At 48.5% G+C, this 13,915-nt stretch overlaps 3 protein-coding genes across 3 annotated transcripts; 2 read left to right on the top strand and 1 right to left on the bottom strand.

Annotated features, from left to right (window-relative positions):
* Positions 1–376: 376 nt before the first annotated feature.
* LOC122618093 (WASH complex subunit 3) lies at positions 377–1,197 on the top strand. Its single transcript, XM_043794229.1, has 3 exons — positions 377–516; positions 571–1,019; positions 1,076–1,197. Exons 1-3 carry the CDS (start codon positions 472–474, stop codon positions 1,113–1,115), a joined length of 534 nt encoding a protein of 177 aa, XP_043650164.1. The 5' UTR covers positions 377–471; the 3' UTR covers positions 1,116–1,197.
* On the bottom strand, positions 1,195–2,561 carry LOC122618104 (60S ribosomal protein L44). The gene is made up of 3 exons (XM_043794241.1): positions 2,449–2,561; positions 2,059–2,232; positions 1,195–1,438 (listed from the first exon to the last, which is right to left on the bottom strand). Exons 1-3 carry the CDS (start codon positions 2,449–2,451, stop codon positions 1,301–1,303), a joined length of 315 nt encoding a protein of 104 aa, XP_043650176.1. The 5' UTR covers positions 2,452–2,561; the 3' UTR covers positions 1,195–1,300.
* A 530-nt stretch (positions 2,562–3,091) lies between these two features.
* Positions 3,092–13,882, top strand: LOC122621335 (multiple epidermal growth factor-like domains protein 8). Its single transcript, XM_043799556.1, has 6 exons — positions 3,092–3,724; positions 4,011–4,427; positions 4,484–6,406; positions 6,550–8,943; positions 8,998–11,416; positions 11,473–13,882. Exons 1-6 carry the CDS (start codon positions 3,359–3,361, stop codon positions 12,642–12,644), a joined length of 8,691 nt encoding a protein of 2,896 aa, XP_043655491.1. The 5' UTR covers positions 3,092–3,358; the 3' UTR covers positions 12,645–13,882.
* Positions 13,883–13,915: the final 33 nt, after the last annotated feature.

Raw genomic sequence — 13,915 nt, 5'->3', positions numbered from 1 at the left:
ACCCAGCACATAAGTTTATACATACATATATGAATAAAGCGAAAAGAAATGCATATTAACTGAACGATACTTTTATAATAAATTGATGAAGAGGTACATAATACTCGGAGAAATACCAATCACACATTTCATGTTAAGATACAATAAAATGAATAAATAAAATATTTAAAACAAAATGGTGGTAAGAGTGAGTTATTTTATATTGCAGTTTGAAAAACACTACATACCTTTAGGTGTATGTTGTAAAACTACATTTTCTATCATTTAATTATAATAATCGTTATTTTAAAAGAAATTTTAGTACTTTTGTATTTTTAAATTGGGCGCCAAATAAGCTTTGCTGAGTTTGGTGAGAAATACCGAATTTTCAGTTCAGGCGGCTGTTGAGCGAACAATATTCAGTGTCGTCAGCAGCCTGGCAACCCAGAAAAGTTCTAAAAAACAAGACGGCTGGTAAAAACAATAAAAAGAATGGATGCAACTGCTGCAATAACCGGCGATGTGGATAAGACCCAGGTATGTGTGTTATTTCCCAAGGTGAACTGCACCTCCACCAATTTGTTTCGCCAGATACCGCCGCTGAACCAGAAACGCATCCTGGCCTTCGTCAACCACTTCCTCGTCAGCACCTGCACCTTTCTCAATGAATTCGCCCTGGGCTGCGAGACAAAGTTCGTGGAGATGGAGCGGCAGCTGCAGAAGACGGAGGCCGCTCTCGTCATCCTGGAGGCCAAGCTGGCGTCCATACCCAACGAGCACCATGTAGCCGAAGAGGCTCCCGCAGCGCCAGCGATACCAAGTCCGCCCAAGGAAGAGGCATCCATGCTGGACACATCGGACCTGCCGCCCACGGAGAGTCCAACACCAGCGGAACCGGAATGCCCGCCTGAACCGATCGGTGTGCGCGCTTGTGAAGATCTTCGGTACAGAAAGTTCTTCAAAATGGTGCAAGTCGGTGTGCCCGCACCGGCGGTCAAGCAGAAAATGCAATCCGAAGGTCTGGAGCCACGAATTTTGGAGTAAGTTCAGTGCCGATTCTCTTTCAATTCGAAGCTCATTACGTTTTCCGTTCCAGCACACCCGATCTGATCCTGGCAGATGGCCAGCGGGAGTGAGCTGCTTTGGCGCAGACCGTGGGTTATCTTGTGATATAGCACATGTTGCTACACTTTTCAAATAAACATTTTTTAAAGCTTACGTCTACAAGTTTATTTTGTTTTATTTGCCGCCGTGCAGCAGCGCGTAAACAACATAAAACCACTTCGTTAGCGATAAAAGGATTACGGTTTGAAGAAGGAGCCTAGAACTGGATCATCTGTCCCTTGCGCTTCTTGTCACCGCCCAGCTCGAAGTGCTTGCAACGCTTCAGGGGAGTCTGCTTGCGGTATTTGCACTCGGTGCACTCCATACGCAGCACAATCTTCTTGGTGGTCTTGGCCTAAAACGGAAGAAAAGCATCGGTTAGCAAACTGGACAGTATGGTTTATGGATTTATTGGGATGTCTGAAGTTGCCGGTGTGGCGTTGTGGACGTGGGTGCCACACAACGCTGCCTCCTCGGCCGCACCAGGTGCAACAAACAGTTTTGATCTGGCGCAGTTTTTTTCCCACCAAAAAGCATAATGCTCAACGAGCGCAGCGATTCAGTTCTACGAAGCGCAATATTCAAAGGATTTCATCTGCTTGCTGCCCAGAATGTGGGGTCAAGCGATCCCGGTACCATTAGACGGGTCAATGACTTCAGTTAGCAAGCGGAACAGTATGGGTCATGGACTTATTTTGGATTGTCTAAAGTTGCCGGTGTGGCGTTGTGGACGTGGATGTCACACAACGCTGCCTTCTCGGCCGCACCAGGTGCAACAGCAGTTTTGATCTGGCGCAGTTTTTTCCCACCAAAAAGCATAATGCTCAACGAGCGCAGCGATTCAGTTCTACAAAGCGCCATTCAAGATTCAGGGGATTCCAGTTGCTTGCCGCCAAGATTGTGTGGGTCTCCGGATCTCCGGCAATGCGGCGGCAAGCAATCCCAGTACCATTGGACGAACGGATAACCACTTACCTTCTTCCTGAAGATGGGCTTGGTCTGACCTCCGAAACCCTGCTGCTTCCTGTCGTAACGACGCCTGCCCTGAGCTCCCTTGCGCTCCTTGGACTTCTTGTACTGCGTCACCTTGTGCAGCTTGTGGACCTTGCACTTCTTGCAGAAGGTGCGGCGTTGTTTCGGTACGTTCACCTGCGGGCGGCAAACATAGAAATCTTATTAGTACAAAATTCCTTGGGCAGCCATAACGATTTCTTTAAGCCGAAAAGCAACGCACTTGGAGGCCGTCGCAATACGCGATACACCGCTCGTTGGGTCAGTCATTTCGGTATTCCCGCTTTTGCAGCGGGTTCACTTAATTTCAGACATAGCAAATGTGGATGTTCGACGATTTCGGGAAACGCTTACCATCTTGATTTCGTGAAGGCGAAAAAAGAAGGAAATCACATAGGGATGGCAACGTGCTGTCAAACCATGCACTATCGATAAGTTATCGTTTCTTTGTTGTGACTAGATATGCATATCGATGTTTGTAGTGTTCTTAAGCCCCGTTTGAACTGCTTTATACTTCAGAGTGTTAAATCAATTATTTTTACATTTGTTTTGGATATGCTTCTATTAAAACACTGTACAAAAAGAAAGTTATGATCATCATTAGTTGCAAAGTTAGTAAACGCCTTATTGCCTGCGTTTCCAATATGTTTGTATGTTTAATGAATCATTATTGTCATGGAACCGCGAGTTGAGATGTAATGTAAAAACAGAAGCAATTATAGCTCTCTTAATTAGTTATTTTTAGTAATTATTGATGTTTAATAATTCGGAAGCTAATATGAATTGTAGGTTATTTGCAATTGCTCGATCTCCCGAAAAACATGCTAAAAAAGTTACAGATAAATAAATATTTTACATATATTAATCGGATATTTTAACGGTCACTTGATTTTGAGCGCTGCCAGATCAGATTTACAAAAAATACCAAAAAGTGAAAGTGGCATTGCCATCGCAGACAAAACATATGTTTTGTTTTGCTCGCAACTTGCAGCGATAGACGACGACAAACAACGTCGATATCGAAAAACGATAGGGCCCGATACAATAAAAATAAATCGAAATATTTTCAACAATTTTCTGGCGAAAATAATTGGAAATATAGCGAATATTCAGCAGCCCAAACCGGTTGCGCTGGTGGCCCGGGCCCAGCGGCAAGTCGTGAGCAATGGCAGGTGCCAGCGGGCGCTGGCTGGAGCAAATCTGAACGGCCAAAACGGCACCCAGTGAGATAGCCAAAAATTAGCATAAAAAGTGAGCGATTAAAATGCAGAAAATGTACGCGTTGCTGGCAACCTTGACATTCTGGACGCTGGTGCTGCAAACAGAGCAGGCCCACCCGTCCCCATCGCCGTCGGCGCCGTGCGATCGCAGCCGGAAGGTGTTCACGGAGCCCTACGGCGAAATCTCCGATGGACCCTCCGGCTTTAACTACACACAGGACTCGCACTGCGAGTGGCTGATCAAGGCGCGCAACGACAGCCAGTATATCACGCTGACCTTCCACAGCATGGGCACCGAGTGCTCCTACGACTACATCTACGTCTACGATGGCGACTCCTTCAACTCGACGCTCCTGGGGAGCTTCAGTGGGCGCACTCAGCCCCAGCGACTGGTGGCCCGCAGCGGGAGTGTGAGTATTGTTCTGCCTTGACGAGTGGTATATGATATAGGAGATATTTTGATCAATGTTCCAAGGATCAGTGGGATAGAAACTCATTCACCATGCATGACCTTCAACGAGACAAGCTCCAAAATAATCTGTTCAATATGATCTTTATGCATTAGGGCTAAGCTTACATCAGATAACGTTGATCTTCTAATTATATATTAATTATATGGTGGCAGATATTAAGGAACACTGTGCACCATTCATACAGGTCTATACCATCTTCTCACAGCTTACCTTCTTCCTGCAGATGCTCATCCTGATGTACAGCGACACGAATTACGTGCTGGATGGCTTTCGCGCCTCCTACTACATATCAAACTGTCTAAACAACTGCCATAATCATGGCAAGTGCGTGGGTCATCAGTGCGTTTGTCACGGCGAGTGGGTGGGTCCCGATTGCGAGGATGAGGCCTGTCCCCAGCGATGTGGGGAGAGCCAGGGACGAGGTCGTTGCCAGAAAAGCATCTGCCATTGCTCGCGCGGTTTCAGCGGCCGGCTCTGTGATCTGAGTGATCATCCAGCGGGCAGCAGCTGGCGCTGGCTGGCCACCGACGCCGAAGGCATGACGGCTCGTGCCGCCCACAGTGCCGTCTACATGGAGGACGAGGACGCTCTTTACGTCTTCGGCGGATACGATCTGAATAACGTGATAAGCACGCTTCAGGTAAGTCTTATACATTCTTATTCATTTCGCCGATACAACTGAACGATTTCTTTCAGATTTATCGCTTCAGCACCAGCCAGTGGGAGGATGAATGGGGAATTGCGCTCCAGAGTCGCCGCCACTTCTACCATCCTCAAAAAATTGACCATACTTTGCTTAAGGCTGTTCTCCAGCACAAAAACGAAGACGAGGCTAAGCTATGGGGTCTAAACAGCGACGTGAGCTTCTTTCGAAACATTCTGTACACCTTGGCGGAATCCAACCTGCACCAGCGCCGCACGCGCTCCTCCCTGCCTCTTACCATTGTGAATGCGAATTCGACGGATGAAGAGTTGAACGAGTATCTGGAGGATATATTGGAGGAGGTTACGGATCACAAGCCGCACGGACGGTATGGCCATGCAGCGGATCGTGTGCCCGGCGGCTTCGTTATCTATGGCGGGAAGCACGCTAATGGTAGTTTCTACAGTGATCTCTGGCAGTACAATAACACGGAAAGTGGTGGCAAATGGAAGCAAATGGCCATCAGGTCCGCAGTGAAGCCGCCTGCTTTGGCCAGGCATACGCTTAACGCCGCTGGATCGTATCTCTACATTTTCGGTGGCAGTCTGGAGACTGGTGAGTTCTCATCCAGCGTATATCGTATCCCCCTTCCCCTCTCTGAGGACTCACAATGGGAGCTGGTGCAACCGAGAGGCGGCAAGACCTTAGATGTTCGTCTGGCCGCGCATTCGACGGTCTATTACAAAGCCACCAATTCGTTAATTGTGTTTGGTGGAATCATGACGAGCCTGGCCCGCTTCTCTAAGCTCTCGGATCGCATTTACGCTTTTCAACTGGATCAAATGCACTGGACGGAGATTTTATACCCCCGAACGGCGCTAAGGGACACCAACATACCCAGGGAGCGAGCATTTCACACGGCCACCATTTCGGGCAACTACATGGTTGTCTTCGGAGGCTATACGCATCGTCACAACAAAGATGAGATATGCTACGACAACCAAATGTACTGGTACCATCTCAGCTGTCACATTTGGATTAATCAAGTTGTTTCTGCGGAGGATAGTCTGTACCCCAAACCGCAGGGTGTATTTGCACATGCGGCGTCTCTGCGCCGAAATCACACACTCCTGATTGTGGGCGGTTACCATGGAAACGTGAATGCGGACCTCTTTGCCTACGAACTGCCCCAGGTGCTGAGGGTGGAGAATACACTCTACAATCCGGAGATCTCCTGCAGATTGCATTCCTCGCACACCGCCTGCCTTTCGAATCCGGAATGCGGTTGGTGCTCGGCAGATAGCAGCTGCTACGGTCGCACCATCGGCGCCAATTGCACAACTAATCTACAAACCACCAGATGCCCTGGAATATGCCCGTCACTCGGCGATTGTCACTCATGTTTAGTGCATGGCTCGCAATGGGGAAAGACATCCGGAAATAAAGCCGCATTTTCGGTGGCCAGCAAATTGGGATTAAACGAGTGCACATGGTGTGTCCAGAACGCAAAATGCCATCATCGCGATGACAACTACGGAATATGTGGAGATAGTTCAGGTTGGTGGGGTGATAAAGGCACAGAGATTCGGCGACCTTCGTTGTGCACCAGCACTGATAGACGCCCGGGACTTACATACATCAAGTACCACTTTCCGATCAACTACACCATGCCCGATTACGTGGGTATTGTGAATGCTACTATGGTGGATTTTGCTTCGCCTCCATTTACCACATATTTTGAGCACAAACTGGAGGGAGAAATGTTGGCCCGCTTGGTGGGCTTCGTGCGTCCGCAACATCAGTGGAACAACTCAGCCATCCAGGTGTGTACCAGTTACTCCTCGGCTGTGTTGCGCGCTGGCCTGGGCCTCAACCTCGATGAGCTAGTCAACGTCACTACGCAGAGCTCAAACCAGAGCTACTGCAGCAACGTGCAGCTGCCCACAACAGAGCAGCCTTTCACCATAGATTTCCAGGTGAGTGAATGAAGGCTTTAAAGAATATTCTTTACTTCTTTAATGCACGCTAAAGATTGGTTGTTTGCTTTAAAAATCTATTTATGCATCGCTTTATTTTAAAGACAATGTTAACAATATTAATATTTGCTCATTTTCTCCAGGCTCGACGAAGAATTGGAGGAAACGGTATTTACAACGCCTATCAAAAGACCAAGATGGAACTGCAGCACCTGCACAACGGTCAGCTAAACGCCTTCACATTCGAGTATTTGGAACCATACTACTCTGGCAAATGTACCCAGTACTCCAACTGTCTTCACTGCCTCACCGACGCGTCCTGTGCTTGGTGTCCTCTCACCAATATCTGCCACCTGCGATCCGTAAACGAGACTGAAGTGTGCAAGATGGACACTCCGGATTCCCTTCTCTGGTCCTACCTGATCAGCCAGCCCAGTCAATGTTCGAACTGCACAAATTACGTTAGCTGCGAGGCCTGCGCCCAGAGTGGAGAGTGCGAGTGGTGGACCGAGGACGCTCGTTGCGGCAGGATCGGCAAGACCAATAGCAGTGTGCGGGCGGTGGAGCAGTGCCCAAGATCTTGCAGAGAACGGCATGGCTGTCAGGAATGCCTTGGCGAGCGTGGACGATGCGTTTGGTGTGAGGCCAGCGCCCAGTGCTTCAGTTTTTCCGTGTACACAAGCGAGTATCAGTTTGGAATGTGCCGAGAATGGGTGGACCAGGTAGTCAGTCGTCAGCCGCAAGAAATCTCCGATCAGAAGGCGCAGCAGACACCGCATTTTCTTCAGCAGCAGTGCAAATCCTGCGAACAGCATCGAAATTGTTCATCCTGTCTACGAACTCTGAGCTGTGGCTGGTGCTTCGATCGAGACAATCCCATCGAGGGCATCTGCATGCAGGGTGACTTCAGCTACAGTGCAGGAAATTGTTCACTGGCCTTGAATAGTTCCTCCCATCATGATGCGGAGTGGGCGTACGCCCAGTGCCCAGATGTCGACGAGTGTGGACTGGGTCTGCATGATTGCCACAAGGAGGCGAAGTGTACCAATACCCAGGGCAGCTACAATTGCCATTGCCGAAGAGGTTACATAGGCGACGGCAAGTTCAGCTGTGTCAGGACGTGCTATGAGCTGTGCCAAAACGGAAATTGCTCCGGACCACCGGACTACACCTGTCGCTGTGCTTTGGGCTGGACCGGAGCCGATTGTGGACTAAGTTGTGGCTGCAATAATCACTCGACGTGCCATGAGAGATTGGGGAAATGTGATCTGTGTCAGGACTGGTCGGAAGGTGAAAAGTGCGAGCGATGTCGACAGGGGAGCTACGGAAACGCTACCGCTCCACACGGATGCCTTCCCTGCGAGTGCAACGGTCATGGCAACCAAGATCTGGGTGTCTGTAATGTCAGCAACGGTGAGTGCTACTGCAAGGACAATACCCAGGGACTCAATTGTGAGTTGTGTGCTCCCGGCTATTACGGAGATCCTCGAGGCGGCGGTAAATGCTACTACCAATGTGAATCCCGCGGCATACTAACTAATATTGGCAAGAGTGCTATCGGCTCATATCAATCCTATCGGTCCCCATGGGGCGCCAGCCTGGAGGTGAAAGAGTGCTTGTGGATTTTACAACCGAAGACACTGCAGGCGGAGAAATCGCTACTTCAGCTGGAGTTTCAGTGGCAGAGTCTTGCCATGGACTGTGATGAGAATGCGGTGTACATATATGACAGTCTGCCGGACCTGACCGGCGCCACTCAGCAGAATCAACTCTTAGCCGTGGTTTGTGCTCCCTACAGCTCGGCGAGGATTATCGAGGCTCGTTCCAGTCACGTCACAGTCCACTATAAACAGGGCAGTGAAAGACGACACTTTGGATTCAATGCATTGTACTCCGTAATGAACTGCGTGGCCGGAAGTTGTATCCCTCCGCACATCTGCGATACCCAACAACGCTGTGTGTGTCCTTCCGGATATGTGGGTGCCAGCTGTGAGATTGAGATTTGCCCAAGCAACTGCAACGCCAAGAGGATGCAGGGATTCTGCGACACAGAGTATGGCAGGTGCATCTGCAGTAATGCCAATTATGCAGGTGCTGATTGCGGTACCTTGGTTCAGCGGAACCACCTGGTAATGACGGAGCTGTTCAATACACAGCTGCTAAGTGAAAGCCTGGAGCACCTCAGGAAGACCATTCCCCGATTTGGTCACTCAGTGAATGCGGATCGTAGGGGGTCCCTTTGGATGTTTGGAGGGTATTCACCCAACCATGGACCTCTCAATGATTTCCGACAATTCGACACAAAGAATAGCACGTGGCTGCAGGTCACAGTGGAATCGTCCACTCCAGAGGATCGAATGCCCCTCGGACGGTATTTCCACGCGTCCGAGATTTACGTTAAAAAACAGATTATCTACATCTACGGAGGAATCGGTGCCAACTCGCAGCTGCTTAATGATTTTTGGATGTTCTCGATACAGAACCAACGGTGGAGTCAGATAAAGGTGGAGGTAGAACCAAGTGATGCGGACTACCAGGTGAGTTGTTTTGTCAAAACTTAAAGATTGATGACCAATGGTAATTCTTCACAGGTCGATGTACCGCCGCCTCTAGCAGGTCATACGCTTACCCATCTACGCTATCAAGAGCACGAGTCGTTGATTCTCCTGGGCGGCTTATCTCTAAACAAATCCCGACCACTCGAGTTGTGGGAGTTTAACCTGGACACTGGTCGTTGGCAACAGCTCGCGGCTGTAGGTGCTAGAATGCCTGTTCTCTATGGTCACACTTCCGTCTACCACCCGGAGACGAACAGTGTTTACTTGTTTGGAGGATATTCCACAGAGCCACAGAGCAATCTATACGCGTTAGACTTGCAGAAGCTTAGCTGGACGGAACTTCCCAGTTTCAGGGAACTGAATCCACCTGCCTCGCTGCTGCCAAGAGCTCGCTATTTCCACTCGGCCGTTACTACCGAACACTACATGATACTCTACGGTGGACGGACGCTGCCCTTTAATGGAACAGATGTTCTTATTGCCTATGTTTACGCATGTAATCAATGGGTGCGGCTGACAGAGGATGTGGAGCTTATAGGTCGTGTGCCAGCTTCGAGTTATGCAGAGGACATGGCAATTGAACCGGATACGGGTGCGATTTATGTCATCGGTGGATGGGATGGCAGCTCCACGCACAGTCACGTCACCAAGATAACTTTGCCCGATGATATTTGCCAGCTCTGGAGTAACGGGAAGTACCAATGCCGGCACTACATGGGCTGCAGCTACTGTACAATTCAGAACACATATAGCTACAGTAGCCACTGCTTTAGTCATGGACGAACTCCGTGTGCCAGTCAAAATGGCACTCTGCTGGTCAACAATGGAGCTGCATGCGATGATGACTGGATGGCCAATAGAAACTGCTCGAGCTTTGCAACTTGCGGAGCCTGTCTGGCGGCCTGGCCAACCCATCACGAGGTGGCTCCCGTATGCCACTGGTGCGATGACTGTGGCATTCGAGGCAGGTGCGTTCCAGCTGGAGTCGATTGCGGAAGGAGGAGTGCCTGGTGCAACAAGGAACTGAGTGTTGGAGTTTTGGGTTTGTGTCCCCTGCCACAATGTTACCAATTGAGCTGTGAGAGCTGTATGCTTCAGCCGCAATGCAACTGGGCCAGGAATGAACTGGGCACTGTTGAATGCATAGCCAAGGAATTGGTGGAAAAGAATCAATACAGGGTGGTCGAAAGTTGCCCCCCGCCATGCCACACCTACGAGAACTGCAGCTTGTGTTTGACTCAAACGCCAACTCAAGATCACCAGGACTGCAAATGGTCCACCATGCTGAACTTGTGCTTGACGCCCAGCTCCCAGCCACTAATGTGTGCTGGTGGCGTGTGTGGATTGGTATTGGAAGCTAGCGAGCTGAAACGCTGTCCGGAACCATGTCATGTATACACACAGTGCTCAAGCTGCCTGGAGCACGCCCATTGTGGTTGGTGCGCCCGCGAGGGATTTAATGGCGATGGCATTTGCACGGAGGGAGCATTGGAGCACAAGCAGGAACATCCATCAGGATCCACTTGCGATCTTATATATGCCAGCTGGCGAAATGATTCACAACTAACCCATGCTGACGTTGTGTCCTGGCACTACGTGCAGTGTCCGGCGGAGAATGAGTGCATCAATGGCCATCACAACTGTGACACTGTGTCCGAACAGTGCATCGACCTGGACACAGCAGTGGGCTACAAGTGCGTCTGTGCCCAGGGATATCGCGAGGAGCAGGGTGCCTGCTTACCGGTGTGCAGCCAAGGATGTGTCCGTGGAAACTGCGTCAGTCCGGATCAATGCCAGTGCGACTTTGGCTACGTGGGCGCCAATTGTAGCATCCAGTGCTTGTGCAATGGTCATTCCAACTGCGAGTCCAGTAGTCGGCTGGATATTTGCCTAAAGTGCCACAACAACACGATGGGCGAGCAGTGCGAAAAGTGTCAGCCGCTATTTGTGGGCAATCCCCGCGAAGGTCATGCATGCCAGCCGTGCTTGGATTATTGCCACGGCCATAGTGATGTGTGTGTTGCCTACGATGCGGATCCGGCCGTGTTCAATATGACACGCTCTGATCTGGAAAGGATATTGCAGGAAGGTCCCGCTTACAATGCCACCTGCTTGAGATGCGGCAATCACACCGCTGGTGATCGCTGCGATAGCTGTTTAACCGGATACTTCCGTGGCAGTGAGGATTTGCACAAGGAGTGCCGCCCCTGCCAGTGTCATGGACATGGAAACATTTGCGATCCCGTCACCGGAGAGAAGTGCAACTGCGCCAACAACACAGAGAGCGATGCTACCTGCACTGCGGGTGGGGGCAAGAACTCGGCGCAGCTTTGCTGGATGGTGCAGTGCTCCAAGTGTCGAGATTCCTATGCTGGCAACCCCACCGATGGCCACCAGTGCTACAAGCAAATTACTGTTGAGTCGCGAATGTGTTTCGACGCCAAGCCAATTGGTAAGTGCCATGTTGTCTTTTGTGTTATATATAATTTTCTATATATTTTAACACAGAGGAATGCAAATCGAAGCCAGCTGCCCTGAAGCCCGGCCAAACGGTGTTCTTTGTGATCCAGCCGCGTTTTATGAACGTGGATATACGCATTATTATCGATGTGACCCAAGGCGAGTTGGATGTTTTTATGTCACCGCAGGACGACTCATTTATAGTTGAGACGAATGAGACTACCGGCTACCACGAGATATTCCTTGACAACCGATACAATTGGGGGCCGAAGATCAAACGGGAGCATCCACTAAATGTAGCGTTGCCACGGCACGATAATGTCACCATACAGAAATTGTTTTCACCCGAGCGTCGCATTGGTGGCGGGGGCCTAGGAGGAGGTGGAGGAGAGAGAATCGGAGCCAATACCTATTACGTGCCCCAGTTGCAGGACTGCAAGAGCCATGGAGGTCACAATTTTATAGTGAAGGATCAGCACGCCAAGGATTTGAGTACACATGTAACGCTCAATCATTGCAACACATTGTTGCGCCTCTTTGGGCTAAAGAATCGTTTGGTGCTGACCCTGCCTCAGCACGCCCACAATCTAAGTGCCACGCGCTTTTTTATTGCTTTACGAGCGAGTTCAGGACCCGAACCCAGTTACGGCTCCGTCGTATTCCGCCAGGATCAACTGCACATTGATCTGTTTGTGTTCTTCTCAGTGTTCTTCTCCTGCTTTTTCCTCTTCCTCGCCGTCTGCGTGATTGTGTGGAAGGTGAAGCAGGCAGCGGATCTGAGACGAGCTAGAAGACAGCATGTGGTCGAGATGTTACACCTGGCCAAGCGTCCATTCGCCCAGATCTTCTTGGCCTCGAGCGGACTTGATATGGACAGTCCGCAGCCGACCTCCTCCTCCTCCTCGGCCCGTGCCATGCGACAGCGCGCCCGCCAGGCGCTTCTTCTCCAGGAGCAATCTGGAGCCGGTGACTCGCAATCGGTGATGCACCACTCCACACGCCGCCAAAGCTCGCGCATCATGATGGTAGCCATCGAGCCCACATTTGACAATTTGGCGGCCGTGGGAACGGTGTTTATTAGCTTGCCAGGCCGCTCGCGAGCTCCCTTGAGCATTGCCCTGGGTTCCACTCTCATTTCCTATTCGCGGCAATATCCCCTAAATACCCGCCACTTTATGCGCGCCCAAAGGGGTCAGAATGTGGCGAATCACCCGGCCTAAACTAGAATCTCTATCAGCACGAACAAAGTAATTGTAGTCAATGTCTAAAAGCCGAACCGAGTTGAATATCTAAGCAAGAACGTATTTAGTTGGAGCATAAAGACATACGTTTAGATATCGGTGTAAATGAATAGTGTAGGTAATTTTTGTACATAACATTTAGATAACGCAAATAATTAATACTATGTGTACATAATATGCAAGAAAGGTGTGTTAAACGATAGCTTGTGCACGCACAAATCGTCTATATAATGTTTATACTTATCAAGAAGATTAACATACAGGAAATGGATAAAATATTAGATTATAAGCCTAATATAATGGAATTGGGTCTCGAATTTGCAACAGGATATAGCAATGCTTCACATACATAGTTTAAACACAGAACAAATTTTCGGACTGATTTATATGAATTTTCATTTGGCTAATACGTAAACTAAAAGATAATTTAAAAATAATTGAAATGATAACCATCAGAGAAATTACCTAGTGAAAAGTGAAGAAACAGCTGAATGAATTTGATACAGTAACGTACTTATAGGAATGTCAATTTTTTCGCGCAACAGAATGTCGTACAAGAACATTTAGAAGCCATATGAAGAACAAAGAAATCAAGATATACGTATTATTATAGTATACTGAGGGTGTCATAGCAATTAGACGTTGGTTATTCCAAACTTAAGTGGATGTCTGTCGCTCAAATAGGTTTCTTTTTAGATATGTACGATATAATTTGTATCTTCGCATAGTTAGTATATATTTGTATTGTATAAAGTATTATGATATTCCTTCCCAGTTGTGGTGGCTAGCATTTGCTCAATTAGTTCTTTAGCTCTCTACTGCGCACTCTTACGCACCGGTGTACCTACTATTTTAAGAACAAGAAACTATTTTTATGATCAATCCAGTTTTTTACACACTTGTTATGTTTACACAAAAGCTCACTGACACAAATATGGCTGGACAAATTGGGAAGATTTCCAATTTTGAAATATTTCGAATATTTCCTAGCTGCACATCACAAACGAACAAAATCCTACAGAATCTTTCCTAATCTCTGTAACCAAATGGTTGTAAGAAATTCTCACTATATCGATTTAGTTTAGAATTCCCTCCTTATAATGTGGTACTATTTTTGTATATTTGAGTTTACAAAATTAGAGAAATTTTTAGAACTGATGTATATTAGAAATTAATCAATTCGTCCCGTTTTGCAATATATTTATACCCTATTTTATAATTTGTATTTGTGTTATTGCAATAAAGAAGAT

This window comes from Drosophila teissieri, chromosome 2L (genome assembly GCF_016746235.2).
Source record: "Drosophila teissieri strain GT53w chromosome 2L, Prin_Dtei_1.1, whole genome shotgun sequence".
NCBI lineage: Eukaryota > Metazoa > Arthropoda > Insecta > Diptera > Drosophilidae > Drosophila > Drosophila teissieri.
Note: the sequence above shows the minus strand (reverse complement) of the source record. Positions and strands in the feature narration are given on the sequence as shown.

Excerpts from the sequence above, each read along its gene's own strand:
- LOC122618093 (XM_043794229.1), top strand. The coding sequence starts at position 472 with ATGGATGCAACTGCTGCAATAACCGGCGATGTGGATAAGACCCAG. Across the intron at positions 517-570 it reads GCGATGTGGATAAGACCCAG|ATACCGCCGCTGAACCAGAA; the intron begins GTATGTGTGTTA and ends TTGTTTCGCCAG. Across the intron at positions 1,020-1,075 it reads CTGGAGCCACGAATTTTGGA|CACACCCGATCTGATCCTGG; the intron begins GTAAGTTCAGTG and ends TTTCCGTTCCAG.
- LOC122618104 (XM_043794241.1), bottom strand. Across the intron at positions 1,439-2,058 it reads AGCCCATCTTCAGGAAGAAG|GCCAAGACCACCAAGAAGAT; the intron begins GTAAGTGGTTAT and ends CTTCCGTTTTAG.
- LOC122621335 (XM_043799556.1), top strand. The coding sequence starts at position 3,359 with ATGCAGAAAATGTACGCGTTGCTGGCAACCTTGACATTCTGGACGCTG. Across the intron at positions 3,725-4,010 it reads TGGTGGCCCGCAGCGGGAGT|ATGCTCATCCTGATGTACAG; the intron begins GTGAGTATTGTT and ends TTCTTCCTGCAG. Across the intron at positions 11,417-11,472 it reads TTTCGACGCCAAGCCAATTG|AGGAATGCAAATCGAAGCCA; the intron begins GTAAGTGCCATG and ends ATTTTAACACAG.